This window comes from Sarcophilus harrisii, chromosome 1 (genome assembly GCF_902635505.1).
Source record: "Sarcophilus harrisii chromosome 1, mSarHar1.11, whole genome shotgun sequence".
NCBI classification, from domain to species: Eukaryota; Metazoa; Chordata; class Mammalia; order Dasyuromorphia; family Dasyuridae; genus Sarcophilus; species Sarcophilus harrisii.
In genome coordinates, this window is record NC_045426.1 from 350,448,640 (window position 1) to 350,469,214 (window position 20,575).

At 35.0% G+C, this 20,575-nt stretch overlaps 2 protein-coding genes and 1 pseudogene across 2 annotated transcripts in view; all 3 read left to right on the forward strand.

Annotated features, from left to right (window-relative positions):
- LMAN1 (lectin, mannose binding 1) overlaps nt 1-6,351 on the forward strand; it is a 43,218-nt gene extending 36,867 nt beyond the window's left edge. The window contains exons 11-13 of the mRNA XM_003759964.4: nt 740-893; nt 2,582-2,703; nt 3,112-6,351. Of these exons, the coding sequence (XP_003760012.1) occupies nt 740-893; nt 2,582-2,703; nt 3,112-3,148 (313 nt within the window). The 3' untranslated portion in view covers nt 3,149-6,351. The remainder of the gene's footprint in view (nt 1-739; nt 894-2,581; nt 2,704-3,111) is intronic.
- Nucleotides 6,352-7,084: 733 nt separating this feature from the next.
- On the forward strand, nt 7,085-8,929 carry LOC100924189 (annotated as a pseudogene).
- A 4,671-nt stretch (nt 8,930-13,600) lies between these two features.
- Nucleotides 13,601-20,575, forward strand: part of CPLX4 (complexin 4) — a 40,551-nt gene continuing 33,576 nt past the window's right edge. Inside the window, exon 1 of the mRNA XM_031945902.1 lies at nt 13,601-13,788. Coding sequence (XP_031801762.1) covers nt 13,622-13,788 — 167 coding nt within the window. The 5' untranslated portion in view covers nt 13,601-13,621. The remainder of the gene's footprint in view (nt 13,789-20,575) is intronic.

The window sequence follows — 20,575 nt, forward strand, 5'->3', positions numbered from 1 at the left end:
TGACATTTTTATTTAGATATCAAAAACTTATTTATACTACTAAATTAAAAACTCCACGAGGCCAAGAAAATTTTTTGAGTTTTTTTCTGTTTTTTTCTGTTTTACTAGCTTTTTTCCATGTGATAGATAACAAAATGTTGATCAAATGAATATTCTTTTGAGGCATTCTTAAATGCAACTATTTGATGACCAAAATAAAACATCATGACCATTCTACAATATTTGATTCTTTAAAGCGTAAACATAGGTTCCTTATTATTCATATTATGAGTAATAATAACAATACTTCTTATTTAGTGATTAAAGTTTTATAACACTTCACAACAATCCTGAGAGGCAGGTTATAGGAATATTAATCCCATTTCAAAGGTCTAATGACTAGAGCTCAGAGAGTTGACATGACTCTCATTGTCACAAACCTGGGACTTGTAGGGTGGGCTTCAAACCCAGCTCTCTAACCTCTGTTCTGGCACTCTTCACTGCCTCACAACCCCTGCCCTCTCAGTTTATATCATTGAAAAGCTTTTTTTCAAAATGATCTGTCAGATTTTTCCTGTTTAGCCTGTTAAGATTTGACTGGTGAATTTTTTTAATTTTCAAATAGGTAACACTTTTTTTTTAGAGTTGTTCTCCATGACCAACTTGTTGTTATACTGATTTCTGGACTTTGATAGTGCTTTAATCTCACACATTGTGTCTTAACATAATTTTATCAAGTGTTGGGCATTTTCTTTTTCAGGAATTCCATGGGTGAAACCCTCAGGGTGGTCAGTGGAACTCAGCACATGGGCACAGCAGGCAGTGTGTATGAAACAACACAGCATTTCAATGATATCAAAGAGCACCTTCACGTAGTAAAGAGGGACATTGAACACTTAATACAACGAAATGTGGTAACTTTCTTTTCATTGAACTTCTTATGAACTGTATTCTTGTCTGGTTTTAATTTCATTTAAGAAAAGAAATCAGTATTGGCTTTTGATTATTCAAACCTCAGATTTTCATTTTTTTTCTCCCTCAGTCATGAGTTTTAAAATCATAAAATGAATTGAAATACTTTATATTTCTTAAGTAGTTAAAAGAATTTTAACTAATGTTTAAGAATGTTTAAAGAATACTCTTGGCTCTTCTGATTTTTTTTTTTTTTTTTAAAAGCAGAAGTGTTTTTTTTTTTTTTTCCTTTTTTTAAGCAAAGTAACAAATATCAGTTGTTAAAACTAGTTGTAAGGGTTGTTCCACCCCAGGTTTTATTTATCATTATTCCTATTTTCTATATGCTTTTGAAATGCTGTGACTAATGCTTTGAAGAGAAAGAAAATGTTAACCATTTTAGCCTGCTATTTAGCAGAATAATATCACACCCTGAGTAAAGGTTGCTGGTCACAGTGATCGGTCTTTCTTTTTACATATCCTTTTACTGAGCAGAGTAAGACTTATTGAGGTTTATAGTGTTAAAGATAGTTCAAAAATATGAAATGCACATATTTTTATTAGAAAATTTTATACATGTTTAATATGTTTGAGACTGCCTGCCATCTAGGGGAGGGGATGGAGGGAAGGAAGGGAAAAGTTGGATTGCAAGGGTCAATATTGAAAAATTACCCATGGATATGGTTCTGTCAATAAAAAGCTATAATAAAAAAAGAAAATTGTATATAAGATAAAGTAATGGCCAGTGCTAAGTGGGAGAAGGTAAGAGAAGAAAGTCAAATACTTTTTTATTTTGGTGAATTTTTAATGTTTTTCATTCAAGTAATTTTTTCAGCAATCTTAAGCCTAGGTAGCTGAGATTCATAGACCTTGAGTGATTATTCCAAATACCATTTCTCTTTTGTTTTGCAGCTGAATGGGGAGGGTTGGGTCTGGGATCTGAAAGATTTGAGTTCAAAATCCAGCTTCATTCAGACACATACTAGCTATGTGACTTTATAATCTTCAAAATACTTTGATAAACATTTTCTCATTTGTTTGTTACAACCCTATGAGTTAGATAGAGTAGGTATTTTCCACATTTAACTGATAGGAGAACTGAGGCTTCTAGAGACTGACATGTCTGAGTTCATTGAGGTAAGAAAGTAGTAAAGATTAGTCCAAAATACAAGCCTTCTTCTTCTTCCTTTTTTTTCCCCCTGAGGCAATTGGGGTTAAGTGACTTGCCCAGGGTCACACATCCAGGAAGAATTAAGTGCCTGAGGCCATATTTGAACTCGGGTCCTCCTGACTTCAGGGCTCGTGCTCCATCCACTGCACCACCTTAGCTGCCTCTAAGCCTTCTCATTCTTCATCTATTTCTCTTCTATGCCATGCTGCCTTTTTGCAGAGCTTTTATATATATAAATTGAGTAAATTTACTATATCCAAATAACCACAAGTCATTTTCACAAGGGTGTGGGTATGTGTATGTGAAGGTAGAGAGGATTAGTGGCAGTGACACAAGCGTGGCAAGTAGATTAGTTAGTGAACTTTGGAATAAATTGCTTGCAAGTCATTGATCTGGAAGCGACTGAGATCTGATTTTTGAAATGCTAAATGTGCCAGGATATTCTTAGATATTGTCTCATGTACTTTTTTTGTCTTGTAGCCATCGAATGAAAGAACAAAATGCCCAGAACTACCACCATTTCCATCTTGTTTATCTACAACACACTTTTTAGCATTTGTAGCAGTACAGACGATGTTATTCATTGGTTATATCATGTATAGGTAAGTTCCTTTTACAAAATCTGACCAGATTTTCCCCCTTTTCCATACATAGGTAGATTAATGGTAGTTGTCTATTTTAATAAAAACAAAGAATTTATCTTAGCACTAATTTCCAGGTTCAATGATAAGATAAAGAGATTTCTATATTTTGAAATATACCAAAAAAAGAGGCTCTACAGAGTAAGGTTTTACTTTTTTTCCCCCTTAGTTAATGATATTTTCAGTTAGAGGGGCATGTAAAAGCTTTTGGAGGAGAAGATAACTTATATGTTAAAACTTCTTGGTTATGCAATCTAACAAGTAGTAGAAATAAAATAGGTTGTAATAAATTGTTATGTTTTAATTTGATTTATAATGCTAACTTAAAGTATTTTAACTTGTTTTAATATGTTTTGTGTGTGTATTTAGGACTCAGCAAGAAGCCGCAGCCAAAAAATTCTTTTGATCACCATTTTTGTACATGTACATGTATGTATGCACAGAACTTTGACTGTAAATGAGGGAATTTTTATGTGTTTAAATTGCTTCAGTAGTCTAAATTATTACCTTTTTGTTAAAATTACCTGTTAAAATGTTAAGTTGTGGTAAGAATAAACCTTACAGAAGTGAGAACTACAAGAAAAACTGTGCACAGTATATAACTTTATTTAAAATTTATTGAGTTGATAGTAGATGGTAGAACAGCCATGAAAACAGTACGTTTATTTCCAGTGTGATTAGGGTAAGAAAAACTAGGGATATGGCTCCCAAATGATGATTAGTATATTTGATTTCTGGGACAGAAAGTTTACTTGTAAAAATATAATGTTATAAGTAAATTTATTTAAATGAAAATTTATCCACAATTAAGAAGTTGACCTAAAGTCCAAAGTATATAATTCCCCTATAGTGGTAGTTAGAGTAACCAAAGTCTTACAATGTAGGAATCACTGTATCCTAATCAAAGACTTACTCCTGTCATCATTTATGTTGATGTAACTCCCTCTGAAATCAAAGGTCATTTTGCCCAAGTAGAACTTTTTAAAGATCAAGTTGTTAGCATTTCATAATGTCTCTGTAGAACTCTTAGGGTTTTGTTCCCCCTTTCAGTGTGGTTATAATACATTTTATTTTGAAAGGAAGTTGGGGAGGGAGAGACTTAAAGCTGCTTTTTGCCTAATTTTCATTCAGATGAAAGGCATTCTTCTGATCAACGGTTCTTACGGGTATTTTGCCTGCTAATAAAATTAATTTCATATTCCTAAATGTCTTCACCTCAAAGAAAATCGCTTAAATCTTCTTTTCTTTTTCCTCCCAATTTGTAGTTTAACTCAGTCTTACTATATTTTAAAATATAGCATGTAAATTCAGCTCTAGGGTGCACGGGATTTGAATATTGTAAATAACTCAAAAGTAACCACTGCGTTTGAATTACAGTGCCATTTCACTACACAACCTTGAACACGTGAATTTGTACAGCCCTTGAAAATATGGAATACTCTTTCTCATTGTAATTTCAAGGCTTTCATGAACAGTTTTTAAGAAATAAAAAAAGGTAGACTTGTGAATTTATTTTTAAAAGAGCTTCAAGTATTATACATTTGTCAATAGGGTTTGCCTTTTAATGTCTAAGTATAAAGGGTCTTCATAAAGTCCTTGAAATTTTTACACTTCTACCTTCTGAGCTTTAATGATTAAATTTGTATGCATGATGATAATTTGTTCAATTGAGTTTAAAAGATTGTCAAATTTTTTTTTTCCCTCTCATAATTGAACCTGATCTAAATGTTTCATAATTAACAGAACTTGCCTTCTCATCTATTATAGCCATTTTTTTATTTGTCACATATCTTGGAATAAAAATATATGGTATGTAACTCCATAAGGTCCCAAGCTAGTGACTGTTTAATACCACTTAGAAGTTGATCCTTTTATGCCTATAGCCTACATGAGTGAGGACTCTATGAAGACTCTAGATTTGCAATATTCTATTAGTGCTAATATGTGAATTGACAGTCTTACAACTTTTGTGAACATTTGATCTGGGGTGATAGATAAGATTATTCCAGTCAGTGATATTTCACTCTACCATATTAACTTAGTTGTAATAGGAATGAATTTTTCCCCCTTTATAAAAATATTAACATTTTAAAATCTATTTGGGCACATGGATCATTTTAAAGACATCACTAATTTATTCTTTTTTAGCAGTCCATAAGAAATTTTAATAGCTTCAAAAGAAAGTTTAGATTGTAAAGTAAGAAATTCATGCTAATCACCCCTAAAAAAAAAAGCTGCCAAATCCAGTATTAAAAACTCCACAGTCACACTGTGCCTGAAATACTGAAAGAAATACCAAATCTATGCAGAATATTTTTGTCAGGCTAGAATTCAAGTGGTCTCATTCTGATTACAGCCTAGACAAGTGGACACCTGCACTATACTGAGAGGGCATAATCATGCATTTTAAACTCCCTATTCCCTTAAATATTGAATTGCTTTGAAACATTGTAAGTCAAGTAGTTGGTAAGGGGCAGTGGTGTACCATTAATTGGGTCTGGTTTATCTTCTTCAAAATAATTGAAGATAAGTAGATTACTTATGAAGAAAAATGTTTAAACTTGGTGGGGGAAAAAAAAAGTCACTGCCAGGATTCTTTAACTTCTTTGTTATTTCGGATAATTAAATTTATTCACTCTCACACCAGCAAATATTTTACAGGGTGCCTTGGATTAAAAAAAAAAAAATTATTTAGAATATATCAGTGTTCTTTGTGCTCAAAAAGTCACTTTTTAAAGAATGCAATAACACGATTGTCAAATATTGATTTGATGTACCTTTTTTCATGTTCCAACCCTCTATAGCTATGTTTTATTTAATTTGAAATTTTGAAATAATAAAACCATACCAGTATATCATGTATTATCTATTGATAGGGTCTACCAATGTCTTCCCTGGTTTAGAACTAGTAGCATAACATAGCACTTCCATCATTGATCCCATAAGCTTTTGTGCACTGATTCTTTTGTACACGTAACTTCTTAACTGCTCTTTTTTTAAAATTAGGAACAATTCTTATGTTGTTATTAGTCACCCAGAATGATGCCTGACTCCTGAGTCAGCTTAATAGACGACTTTTAAACTCATTGATATTCAACCCACTGTGTTAAATTACATCCAAAACCTGCCTACCAAAAAACTTACTGCATTTAATGGTAGTCATGGTTGTGTTGTTTTGTATAAAATTAAAGATGACTTTAATTACAAAAGCAAAATAAAGGCAGGAGAAACTACTTGAATAAGAAGTTACCTGGCATAATGTGTTACAAAGATAACAAATCTTGGGAAAAAAATGTAATATTGAATATTAAAATCTGGTGACTGGATTTCCCTGACCAAATGTTCATTACAGGAACATTGTAATAAAAAAAAAGTTATATTGTTTTTTAAAAATTGATGTAAAATCTATACTTGCAACTTTTTAGATCTGTTGCCTATTTAAGATAACAATTTTATTGATGTTGCTGTAAAATTGGATTGATTTTCTAGCCACTGTCAATTGGATAGTCTTTCTCAAGTTATTTTGTTTTCTGACTAATGTTACTTGATGCTAGCTGGAATTCAAGAAAAGACATTAACCTTATTCAAATAAAGAAATATTTTATTAAAATTATTTTCTCTTTTATTGAACTCTGATAATAACATAGCCATATATTTATCAAGGCAGTATTTCATCTTTTTAAATTGACATATATGAGATACTATGCTGGTCATTGTAAGAAGTAGCAGTATGTAAATATCCCCGGCCAAAAGAATTAACACTCTTGTTGAGAGAGAGAGAGTGAGTAAGTGTGTGTATTACTATAAATGTATAGACACATATAAAACATGTTATATTTTTCTCTCTTCTGCTGAAAATACAGTATTAAATTCCTTAATCTTTTTTTTTTATTATTATTACAGCTTTTTATTTACAAGTTATATGCATGGGTAATTTTACAGCATTGACAATTGCCAAACCTCTTGTTCCAATTTTTCCCTTCCTTCCCCCCACCCCCTCCCCCAGATGGCAGGTTGACCAATATATGTTAAATATGTAGAAGTCCTTAATCTTTTTTAAGGTAGTCCTGATTCTCACTGGCTTTCTTCTTAGCCCAATTTTCTCTTCTCATTTGTTACTTTTTTCCCTTAAGGGTTTGTTTATTAGTTCCTTTTTTTTCTCCTGTTTTTGTCAACTTGTATATTTCTTCTCACTTTTTTTTTCCTTTTTCAGTCAAATTGCTCCCTCCTTTCTCTGCCCTTCAGTTAGTCCTTTTATTTTTAATTGCTTTCCAAAAAGAATTTCTCTCACTTCATTATTCATGTTCTCTATTTACTCTACACTATCCCTCTCATCCCCCATTCTCTGATTCGTGATCTCTATACTTATCTGGTCTCTTTTCTCTTCATCCTTCAAACAATCAAAGCTTCCAAGGTATCCATTCTAAGCTTTCTCCTTAGGGCTTTCTACCACTTCCTTATGTAGCTAACCCTGTGAATTCCCCTTTTACATGGTGCCTCATTTCCAGAGCCATGCAAATTATTGCAGGTGTCAGAAAAGACACTGCCCCATAGTAAGGCCCTTCCCCAGCATGTCCCTCATTATGCAGCTCACCACTACATTATATCTTCTCTTTTTGACCTTTTTTTTCCTTTCACATTTGCTTGGAAATCTCCCTGTGTCCAAATTTCCCATTCCTTCAGGTTCGAGTTGCCCTTGGGATTCCAATTCTCCACCTCCCAGGACAGGTAGACTTTTAAAATTCTCCAGCCTTCATCCAGTATGTTTCTCATCTCTCTTCCCAGATAACCTCTTTATCAAATGAGCATTCATCCTCACACCTCCTAAGGAAAACTTCCTTCTTTCTCCCCATCCTTATCAATCCTCCTTCTCCTTTCTTTATCATCTAACATCTAGATTCTTCTCTTTTTGAAACCACAAAAGTCACCTTCCTATAGCTAGCCCTTAAAACCCTGGTACATCCCACATCCCACTTACCCTGCTCTCCTTATCCAACAACAACAAAAAGCATTGGTTCACCTGAAGGCAGGGTATGGCAAGCAGGGTATGGCTAGTTTTTGTCAATAATGCCTCAAAGCCTCTTCACTGTTAACTCTACCAAATGTCCAGCTTCACCTCTGTCTCACATTTTTAAAAGAAGTCACTTTCTGGTGATCTCTGTTGTCATTTTGTTGCTGTTGTTTTTCTTGCCTTATATAGTTATTCACTTCTGTATTTTCATTGTTTAGGGAGTTTAAGAAGCAAATAATCTCTTCTGGATTTCTTCTAAAAATGTTTCAAACCCTTCTTTATTATTGAGCATCCTTTTCTTGCCCAGTATGATTAAGCTTGGATTTGCAGAATGGCTCATCCTGAATTGTATCATGAACTCCATAGATTATATTATTCCATTCCATTCTTTTTTTCTAGTGAGTGTAATCTTACATTATTCTAATATCTCAAAAAAAAATTTTTTTTTGACTAGGTAAAAAAGGCCACTTTTTGCCTTATTAACTTAAATGGGAATTGTATCATTTAGACCAAGAAGTGGGAAAGTCCTTAGCTTGAAAAGGCTTATCTCCCACTACATCTGGGGCCATCTCCAGTCATCCTAATTTATATCTTGCCATGAACCCAGATTGTCTGTCCCTTCACTTCCTGGAGCCAACATGGGTCACATTCAGACCAAGACTGTGAAGACGGCTTGAGTCATCATCAAAAAGTACTACACCTGCTTGGGCAGTGACGTCCACACCAACAAGCACTTGTGTGAGGAGATTGGCATCATCCTTGGCAAGAAGCTACACAACAACATCGTGGGATATGCTACCCAGGGGATGAAGCAGATCTGGAGAGGCCCCATGAGAGGGAACTCCATCAAACTGCAGGAAGAAGAAAGAGAGAGGAAGGATAACTGTTCCTGAGGTTTCTGCTTTGGATCAGGAGATTACTGAAGTGGACTATGATACCAAAAAAATGGTGAAACTCCTAGACTTTGGCATTTTGTCCAACCTGCAAGTTATCCAGCCCACAGTTGGGATGAATTTCAAAACACCAAGAAGGGATGTTTAATATTCACATTTGTCTTCTTTTCAATAAACTTGGGAAACTCCCCTCCCCCCCAAAAAAAATCTCTCACTCAAATCTAATTCACTTGTATGCTATTGCATCAACCTTTCTGATGTCATGATCCTCTTTAAGAATGAAGGACAGGTGGTAGCTAGGTGGTACAGTGGATAGAGCACTAGCCCTGAAGTCAGGAGGACCTGAATTCAAATGTGGCCTTAGACACTTAACGCTTTCTGGCTGTGTGACCCTGGGCAAGTCACTGAACCTCAATTGCCTCAAAAAAAAAAAAGACAAACAATACTAACAGGGTTTTTGTCTTGTCATAGTCTTTTTTTTCATGTTTTATTTTTATCTTCCCCAGTTACATTTGTTTTTAAAACTCTTAAGTTCCAGATTCTCTTCCTCTCTCCCTTTACCCCTCACTGAGAAGGCACATGTGAAGTTATGCAAAATATTTCCATAAAAGTCATGTTATGGAGAAAAAACCCCCCACAAATCTTCAACCCCTCCCAACCCTCAAAAAAAATTTACAAAAACTATGCTTCAGTCTGTATTCAGACACAATTAATTCTTTCTCTGGGTATGGATAGTATTTTTTGCCATGAGTCATTCAGAGTAGTCTTGGTTCTTTGTACTGCTGAGAATAGCAAAGTCATTCACAGCTGATCATCCCACAACATTGCTATTATTTTGTACACAGTACATTTCATTTTGGTTGCACTCATAGAAGGCTTTCCAAGTCTTTCTTAAAGCATGCTGCTCATCATTTCCCATAGAAAATAATATTCCATCATAATCACATACTACAATTTATTCAGTCATTCCCCAACTGATAGGCATTCCCTAAATTTCCAATTCTTTGCCCTGAGAAAAGATCTGCTGTAAATATTTTTCTACATATAAGTCCCTTTCTCTCTCTCTCTCTTTTTTTTAATCTCTTCTGGAATTCATGTGTAGTAGTAATATTGTTAGGTCAAAGGATATGCATGCTTTTATGGCCTTTTGGGCATGGTTCATATATTTTGACCATTTATCAGCTGGGGAATGGCTCTACTTTTTTTTTTATAAATTTGACTCAATTCCCTATTCATTTGAAAAATGAGGCCTTCGGAGAAACTTGCTTCAAAATTCTTTAAATAATTACTCTTGCTAATTGTATCTACCCCCCACCCTGTTTATTTTATTTTCTCTCTCCTTTCACCCTATCCTTCCTCAAAAGTATTTTGCTCCTGACCAGCTCCCTCTCCAATATGCTCTCTCTTCTCTCACCCTTTCACCTTCTCTTTTCACTTTTCTCTCCTACTTCCTTGCAAGGTAAGGTAGCTTTCTATACCCATATTGAGTGTCTGTGTTATTTCCTCTTTGAGTCAATTCTGATGCAAATAAGATTCCCTCTTTCCCTTCCCTTCCCCTCTTTGTAAAGGCTTTTTCTTGCCTCTTATGGAAAATAATTTGCCCATTTTACCTCTCCCTTTCCCTTTCTCCCAGGACATTTCTCTCTCACCCTTTAATTTTTTAGATATTATGCCTTCATATCCAATTCACATCTGTGTCTTCTGTCTATATATACTCCTCCTAATTGCCATAACAATAAAGTTCTTAAGAGTTACAAGTTATTACCCTGCCCTGTAGGAATGTAAATAGATAAACCTTTTTAATTTCCTTAAGATTTCCCTTTCCTCATTACTTCCTTATATTTCCTGAATCCTGTATTTGAAAATGAAATTTTCTGTTCAGCTCTGATCACTTCATCACAAATGCTTGGAAATTCTCTATTTCATTGAATATCCATCTTTTCCCCTTGAAGAACTGTACTCAGTTTTGCTGAGTAACTGATTATGAGTTGTAATCTTAGCTCCATTGTTCTTCAGAATATCATATTCCAAGCTCTTCGATCCTTTAATGTAGAAGCTGCTAAATCTTCTGTTATCCTGACTCTGGGATGCTTGCATTATTTTCTCTTTAATCTGGGAGTTCCAGAATTTAGTTCTAATATTCCTGGGAGTTGTTTATCTTGGAATTTCTTTTAGATTGTGGGATTCTTCAAATTCTATTTAACCTCTGGTTCTAGAATATCAGGACAGTATTCCTTGATAATTTCTTGAAAGATGATGCCTTTTTTTTTTTTTTTTTTTTTTGATCATGGCTTTCAAGCAGACCAATAATTTAAAAATTATTCCTCTTGGATCTGTTTTCCAGGTCAATTGTTTTTCCAGTGAGTTATTTCACATTGTTTTCTAATTTTTCACTTTTTTGGTTTTGTTGTATTTTTTTCTTGATTTCTCATAAAGACATTAGCTTCCATTTACTCAATTCTAATTTTTAAGGAATTATTTTCCTCAGTGAGATTTTATACTTCTTTTCTCATTTGGCCAGTTTTGCTTTTTAAGGCATTCTTCTCATTAGCTTTTTATGTTTCCTTTGGCATCACTCTGATTTCTCAAAATTTTCCTCTACTTGATTTTCAAAATTCCTTTTCAGCTCTTTCAAAGCAAAAGACCAATTCTTATTTTTCTTGGAGCCTTTGGATGTAGGAATTTTGACTTTGTTATCTTCTGAGTGTGTGTTTTGAGCTTCCTTGTCCCCATGGTAACTTTCCATGGTCAGAATCTTTTTTCTGTTGCTTTTTTTCATTTTCCCAGCCTATTATTCAGCTTTTAACTTTCTTAAAGTAGGGTTTTGTTACCAGGGTGGAGGGTGAATGTCTCAAGCTTCAGGGGTTTTGAGCAGTTGTTTTCAGGGATCCTTCTAGAAACCTGTATTGTGAGCCAGCATTGCTACCCAGATCTGAGTATAGACAAAGCAACAAAATCCTGTCTTAGAGTCATTATTTAAAGGTATTTGAAAGGGTAGGGGGAAGTAAGTCCCTGCCTTCACTCCATTGTCTTGGTTTCACCTGTCTTGTCATATTCTTTTGGAATTTCTATGATACTGGATTGTCCCTATGTATTCTGTCTAAAAGGTTAATATGCTTTATTTGCATAGTGAGCATGTTTTCTTTTAGTTCTTGTTTTTTGCTTCTCTTCTAGATTATCCTTCACTTCTGCATTTTTGAATTCCCAATCTTTACTCTCTTTTGTTTCTTTGGTGAAGTGTGCCATTCCAGATTCAAGTTTTTCTATTCAGTTCATTATTTTTGCCCTGTGGGAGGTAAATTCTACTCTTGTAATTCTCATTTCACTTTTAAATCACTTAGTAACAGCATATTGTAGCTCCATGTTCTCAAATTCTGCAGGGTTCTCTGTCTTATCAAGTATTGATCATTTTTCTTTGTTTTGTAGTATTTTGATCTGGATGCCCGGACTCATTTACTAGATTTTAAGACTATATTTCCTTATTTTTGTTACTAATTTTCCTGGGATTTATCTCTTTATATTCAATGTCTTTGATTTTATTCTTCCTGAAATCTGTAATATTTTTAGTTTCCATTGTCCCCTTGCATTGTTTTCCTTACCACTCATTTTTTGACTTCCTGCCCTATTATGGCAGTTTTTTGGGGGACTGGATCATAAAGCATCTCATCTTCCTCTAAGATTGGGCAATTTGTGAGTAACTAATTCATAGTTTGCCTTAAGGAACTTTTAGGTGGTCAGAACCAGCCCTAACTCCTTTCAGGCTTGGTGTAATTCTGTATGGACACATGGCGTCAAGTTGGTGACTTGTCCAACTCTCTCTTGTTCAATTCTCTGGGCCAGCATTGGTATCTAAGAGCCTGTTTTCTCTAGCTCAGAGATATACAGCAGTGGTGCTCTTGGTTTGCAGCCCCTGGCAGACATGCTCCTGAAAGGTTGTGGCCAAGCTGGCTGTTTTGACAGCTCAAGGAAACATTCACAGCTTAGAGCTGGGATCTCACAACACTGGAAAAAGGAAGGAGAAATGAGTAGAAAGGATTTGATACAAGTGAACCAATGCTGTACGTTTGCACAGGTAGTACAACGTTGGTACTGGTAGGTAAGATGGAAAGTGGAGGAGGAGTGCTGACTAAGCTCAGGGTTAGTGAGCATCAATTTCTGGATTGTTTTTAACCTTATTTTGGATTCTGGGTGAGTTAGACCATAGAGCCAGCTGAAATTGGTTTGCATTTGGTACATAATTTGTTTTCCAGAGATTCACAAGGTGGTGGGGATTACAGAAAATGTCTAGTCCACCATCTCTTGTCATGTGACCCAGACGTCATGTATCCACCACTGCACACAGTTGCAGTTCAAGGGACCACTCCTATTTCCTTAGAAATAGGTTTGTCACGGTATTCAGCACAGTAGCTATTGAGCAGGACAAAAACTAAGCAAGCTCAAAAGCAAATCCTTGCCCAGTGCTTAGAGCCCAATGAGATAAAATGATAGATAAAAAAGGATTATTTTAGTTTAATGAAGCATTCTGGTTCTAAAAGCTCACTGCACTGTTTTCAATAGGAATGTTGTGCTAAAGGGTAGGAATGTGGAAATTCCTTCAAGTTTTTTTTTTTTTTCAATGAAAAAGTTCCTGATAGCAGCCTGCTGCACTTGTAATAAAATTAAAAAAAAAAAAAAAAAAAAAGATATAGAAAGTAGTCAGTTTCATCTAATGATGGTGGGATGGGCTTTACCCCCAGAGTAATCTGAACCATCTGCCTCTATACACTAAGGAGTTCACTGCTTTAATCCAGCTTATGGCCGACAAATCAATTTTGGCAACCTCTTTTCCCTATCATTATGTCCTTGAAGAGCTGAGGAGTTTGTATAGAAAGCCTTTTGCTGTTAAATGATTTACTATCATTAGGTAAATTCTGAGAATTTTTTTTTTTTAAAGATTTTATTTGAGGCTTGGTTTTCACTTTTTTGGAAAGAGACCATGACTTTCTTCATTAAAAGCATGGTAAGTAACCAAGTCAAGAATTTAGGCCTTGGTGGTGGTACGGAAGAAAAAAAAGAAGAAGGAGGCACTTCTGATCCCGCTGCTGCACAAGGAATGACTAGAGAGGAATATGAGGAATATCAAAAGCAGATGATTGAGGAGAAGTGAGTACATGGTTGCGCCTGCAAAACAAATCTGTGAGAACTGCGTGTTTGAGTCATTTCCTTTCCCTCCTAGGTGACAGGCTTTCCCCTTCTTACAGATCTCTGTTTTTCTTCATATGCTAAATATGGATTCAGAACAGCAATACTCACCAGGAGGGAACAACCAAAAAAGAAATCCCAAAGTCAAGCTTTCTCTCTGCTCCCCTTCTCAGTGCCGTGGGTGAATGCCTAGCTAGCTTGGTTGTGTTCTGCTTGCATGGATTGGAGAAAGTTCATTTTGGTCTATTAGGCATGGATCAAGCAGCAAATTTAAGTCAAAATTCCATAGTCATGTTCAGGAATGTACTGGAAAGGATCTAGTGGAACTTCCATATCCCAGAGAAGTCAAGTGCCTTCCTCAACATCAAAAAGATAATAATTGTAAATGATAAGGTTTGAACCTAAGTTTCCTCTTTTTCAATCAAGTACTCTTTTTCTATGTGCCAAATGCTGGGTATGACCCATTTTCATTTTCAAAATTGAAAGTAAATAAATACTAGGAAAAATGAGCCCAATTCTTCTTTTCTTGTTGCAGTTCATAGAAGACGGGGAGTTCAGAATCCTAGAGAGATGATAAAGAACCTAAGACTCGGGGTTATTTAGTGACACATTAATTTGAAGAGGTGAAAAGTACATTGGGCTCATACAAGTTGTCTTCCAAATAGTTCTATAAAATTTTAAAAAAGAAATATATATATGTATATTTCCATTTTCCTTTAAAGCTCATAATAATGATGATTTATTAATTATGATAATATATCATTTGGGAGAAAATTGCTTTTTTCAAGCTAGAGAATTAGTGGTTACTAATGCTTAGTAAAAATCCATCTTTTTTTTTAATACCAAAAAAGTTAATTAAAAGTGTGTTTAACAGTCAACTTAGAAGTGAAGCAAATATCTATCACTTAGAATTTGAACTGGACAGCTTATGATTTCAAGGACTAGCATTTCTAATGCTGTGTTTTGCCATTGCAGCTATTTTACTAATGATCAATTATGTAATGGTTTTCTAAATCTGATACTAAGGTGATTATGGGTGAAAAGGTTAATGACTTGAGAGATCTAAGACGTGTAATGGGTTGAGTTTAATGGTCACTATTCCCATTGTTTTTTTCGGAAAAATATGATTGTTTCTGTCCAACTCAGCCTCTAGGAAGGGGCTATGTAGAGGAGCAGACCTGAAGAAAAGGGGATGCTCCTGTAATGTCTCAGGGCAAAGCCAGGGATTGACAGTCAAATAGAAAGAAACTGCCTTATACCAGTTTGAGACCCTTCAAGTCTGCAATGCAAGCATTTGTAATACCCTTTCATCACATCAGAAAAGCAAGTAGATTGAAGAAACAATAATTGATCTAGAGCAGCAGTTCTCAGACTTCTTGATCTCAGGACCTTTATACAGTTAAAAATTATGAGGACCCCAGAGTGTTTTTGTTTGTGTGAGTTATATCCATCTATATCAATACAAATTAAAACTGATAAAACTTTAGAATATTCATTTAAAAATAATAAGAAATTCATTATATGTTAATATGACACATTTCATGAAAAATAACTTTTCCAAAGCAAAAAAAAAAAAAAAATTTATGAGAGTGGTGTTGTTTTTACATATTTTTTTTGCCAGTCTCTTTAATGTCTGGTTTAGCAGGAGACAGCTGGATTCCCATATCTGCTTTTATGTTTAATTTGTGCAATCTGATCTTTTGATGGAAACATACAAAGAAAATCCAGCCTCTACAGCTATGTAGTTGGAAAAGGAAGAAGTATTTTATAGGCAAATGATAGCTTAATATTAAAATGAATTATTATAATCAGACTCCCTATAAGGGACCCTAGGAATCTTCAGATCACACTTTAATAACTGCTGCTGCAAAATCTACATATTATATAAACACATATGTATACATACACATGGATACACACATATGTATGTAATATGTACATATGTATTATAAGCACATAGATATTTCTAGCTAATAACTAGAAAAGCAGTTTCTAGTTAACTGACTTCACAGATTCTTAGCCTAGATGCAAATCTAACCAATAGCACGGTGCCAACATTTCAATTATTTTAGCCCTTGTACCTTATCATGTAAAGAGTGATCTAATTTAGCTATGCAAAACACTGAGTCTCTGAAACTGCATCTGACCAGACCATGCTTCATAAGAGTCAAAAAGCATGTTAAGATCTGTGACTTGGCTTGAATTAGGATGCAAGTCCCTTCCATCCTGGTAAATTTTTATGATTTATATTCTTTCTAGTTAAGTGTTCTGTGGCTAAAGGGATCTCCTTAGTCATGTTGTGGGGGAGGAGAACACAAGAAACTTAGAAAATGAATCACTATCATAGGAGTTCAGCCATTTAACCTATGACCCATTGTCACCTAGTCCAACCCTTTTCCTTCTGACAAGATTACCCTCATTTGCCTGTAAACTATCCCTTGAAGGATATATTCATCACCCACAGGTCATATTTTGACTTCAGAGGAAAATAGTAACAGACAAGTGGGCAAGACAATTGTGGTTCATAATAATGACTATTATAATGATGATGAGAATATTTCACTTTTATAGAACTTTAAAAAAGTATTTGCAAAATACTTTACATATATTGTCTCATCTGTTCTTCACAATAATTCTATGAGGTAGGTAGTGAATGAAGTAATCAATCTCTCTCTAGCTCTATTTCAGGTGGAGAAACTGAGGCTTTAGGGAGATTATGTGACTTGCTCAAAGTCATTCAGCTAAAGCAACAAATCTGGAATTCAAATTTAGGTCTTCTAGCTGCAAATCCGGGTTTATTTCCATAGTATTATGCTGCCTTGCAAGTTTTGTGAGATCGAAATTGTTGTAGAAATTAAGTGGCTTCCATTCTTTCCTTCTCTTATAGACTTGAAAGAAATGTTAATTTAATTTAAGGTTCCTAAGAAGATTCATTGCTGAAAGCATGGCCTAAGGATAGGACTGGCAATATACCTAGATTCAAATTCTGCCTCTGATTTAGACTACCTAGATTCAAATTCTGCCTCTGACTTAGACTAGCAGAGTGATGTGAACAAATCAAATAACTTTCCCATGGCCCAGTCAATATTCTAAAGCCAAAAGTTCAGGACAGATTGTATGTTTACTTGTGGAAGTCAGTTCTCTACATTGATGGATTTGTATGACGTCAAATTAATATTCAAAATTTTAAAAAATTGGTTTTGTCTAAAATGGACATTAGTTTATAAGTTCTTTAAAGGCAAAGATTGGTTTTTGATTATTTTTTGCATTCCAAGTCCTTAGCATAGTGCTTAGCACAGTAGATATTTAGTGAGAACAAGTTTGGATAACTGGCAAGTTTGCCAACTAGGGCAAACCTAAGGGGTTTGGATTACACTTTTTAGACATTGGGGAGCTTTTTGAGCATAAGAAAGACACTATGAATACAAAGTTTTAGAAGTATTACTTGGGAAATTTTTAGGGGCAGGTAGAGCAAAGCTCTTGTAGTATGAGGTGATATTGGATTAGGGTGAAGGCAAAAGGAACAGAGAGGGATGGACTAGAAGAGTTATATAAGGTGGTTATTAATCTTTCACAATTTTTATTGCTAGCTTTTACTTTTATATGGTCATCAATCTCCATTACATACTCCTTTCTCTGAGAGAGCCATACTTTAAAAAATTAAAAAGAGGAAAAAAAAATCCTAACAGTTCAGCAAAACTAACCAATATGTTAACCAAGTCTAATATCATGCTCTCCTTTCTATAACTTTAGTGGCCAACCTATGTAAAAATGGAGGAAAATTTATTCAAATATCTCCCTTGGGAGGGCCAGATTTGATTATTATAATTTCAAAGTATTCAGTTTCAATTTATTGTTGCTATTCTTTCCAGTGACATTGTGGAGTAATTGTTCATATCATTTTCCTAATTCTGCTTACTTTGTATTGCATCAGTTTTTCTAAATTTTCCCATGCTTCTCTATATCCTTCATTAACTTTTTTATATTAACAATTTTAACATTTCAGTTAGGTATAAAACATTAATTTAGTAAGGTAGAAAGTTTACCCCAGGGTATTGACTTTTATTTCAAACTTTCACTTTTTACTAATTAATTTCTTTCTTTTTCATACACACTCATCCAGAGTCATAATTCATGATGACAGTTATTAGACATTATACATTCTTAGGCTCATCCTGTCATTTTCAGTATGAAATCTCTCAGTGTTCTTCAGTGTTTAGTGTGGAGGACAAAAAGTTAAGTCACTGCAGCAAAAAGGGAAGGAAGTTTTTTTAAAGGCTTATAGGATCATAGATCTAGCACTAGAAAGGTAAAAATCACATGGTCTAACCTCTTTTCTTTTTTTTATTTTAATTTTTTATATAAAACTTATTTTCAGAACACATGCATAGTTTTCAGTATTCACCTTTGCAAAACCTTGTGTTCCAAACTTTTTTCTCCCTCCCTTGCCTCTACCCTCTTCCAATGGCAAATAGTCTATGTTAAACATGTGCAATTCTTCTATACATATTTCCACAATTATTTTGCTGCACAAGAAAAATCAGATCATAAAGAAAAAGTGAGAAAGAAAACAAAATGCAGACAAAATAATAGCAAAAAATATGAAAACACTATGTTGTGGTCCACACTCAGTTGCCACAGTCCTCTCTTTGGGTACAGATGGCTCTTTTCATCACAAGACCATTGGAACTATGCTCTAGCTTATTAAACTATAGTTTGTGACTCTATAGATGATGGATAATTGTGACGACCGCGCTAGCACCCAGGATGCCTCAAAATCAGCTGGAGTCAGGATAAGCAAAAGTCCTCAATCTTTATTCTAAGTCCCCAGACACAGGATTGAACAGGATAGAAGCCGATTCTCCTGGACTGCCTTCTCCCTCTCCTCTACTGGAAAGTGTGTGCCCCTGGCTAGCTTTACTCCACCCCCTAGTCCCTCCTACAATCCTCTATACACCAATCATTGAGCCAGTACAGATATTGGAAAGGACCATTTTCCAAGCATATGCCCATAGAGTATTGTCCAATCAATAGTTAGTCTCAAGTGCTCAGCTGTCCCCACCTCACTGCACTGATTCAATAGTTTCAGCCTTCTACAGATAATCATCCTCAATTTAGGAAGCCCTGGATTCAAGTCCCACCTTTGGCATATAGTTTGGACAAGTCACTTAATTTCTCAGTGCTCTAAGTCTCAGCTTCTTGAGGGTCACATAACTGAATTGGAAGTCGCAAAATTATGAGTTATCATCAGTAAATATTTGATTTGTATCTCTGGCTTTAATATACTCAGGTCATATAAAAGTTTCTTAGGCGAAAAAAAAAATATCATGGTTAGGAAAAGTTTAAAAAGCCCTGCTCAGAAAGAAAGAAAGAAAGAAAGAAAGAAGAGAGAAAAAGAGAGGAAGAGAGAGAGAGAAAGAGAAAGAAAGAAAAAGAGAGAGAAGAAGAGAGAGAGAGAGAGCAATCCTTAGTGAGCTAGAGAGCCCAAATGCAGAACTCAGTGAATAGCAACCCTGCCTAGCCTCCTGCTTCAGTTTCAATTCTGTTCTAGAGCACAGGTCATAAGATCCAGAGATCTAGTATCCATGATCAAGAGTCCATTTCAGGCCAAGGCAATCACATATCTGTTTTGAAATCAGATTTTCCAATTAAGGGTATTCCTGATGGGCATTCTGTGGATTTCTTGCTTTCAGGTTTCTCCTAGTTTTATTTTGTTTTGCTTTGTTCTTGAAAAGGAAAGATAGGCAATAAAATAAGTATAGTGCATGGATTGCTACTGGAAACAGGGAGATACTGGGAAAAGCACTGGGTTTCAGCTGAGGCTATAGTCCCAGCTATTCCTCTTGCTCAATATTGATCACTTCAGTTCTCTGAAGCTCATCTTTCTCATCTGCAAAAAAAGGATGGAAATATTAAGTAATACTACACACCAGGTACTATGCTGGATGCTTTACAAATACTATATCCTTTGTTCCTTAACGACAAACCTAGAAGGTGTTATTATCATCCCTATTTTATGGTTGAACAAACTGAGGCAGCAGACAGGGATTAACTGACTTTTCTAGGGTCTCACAGCTGATAAGTATCTCTAGGATTTGAATTCAAGTCTTTGTGATTCCAGGCTCAGTGCTCTGTCCACTAAGTCACCTAAAAGGGTTGATCCTTTCTAGATTTAGATCCTACAATTTAAAAACTTTCTAAAGATACAGAATTTTATAGCTGAAAGAACCTTAGGGATTATTTAGTCTTAATTCCCTTATTTATGGAGGCACAGAGAAGCTAAAAGTTACTTGTCCAAAGTCATCTAGCTACTTAGAGGCAACTAAATAGCTCAGTTGATAGAGTGCTGGATTTAAAGCCAGAAAGAACTGCCCATTGACAAGAAATTTAAATTTTATTAATCTCATTTTCCTTATTTATAAAATGGGGTTATAATAGAATCCATCTTACAAGGTTGTTGGGAGAGCCAAATGAGATAATAAAATGTTCTGCAAATCTTTGAATGCTGTGTGATTGCTAGCTAGGAGTAGGGAGCCCAGAAAGATGGGGACTTGTTAATTACTTAACTCCTTAGTGGCAGAAAGCAGACTGGAACCCAGGCCCCTGACTCCTTCTCATGCACTGGAATCCACAGACCTGGGAGGGAGGAAGAAAGAAAGGAAGAGGGAGGAAGAGAGAGAGAGAGAGAGAGAAACAGAAAGAGAGAGACAGAGAGACAAAGAGATTGAGAACAGAAATCAAAGGAATT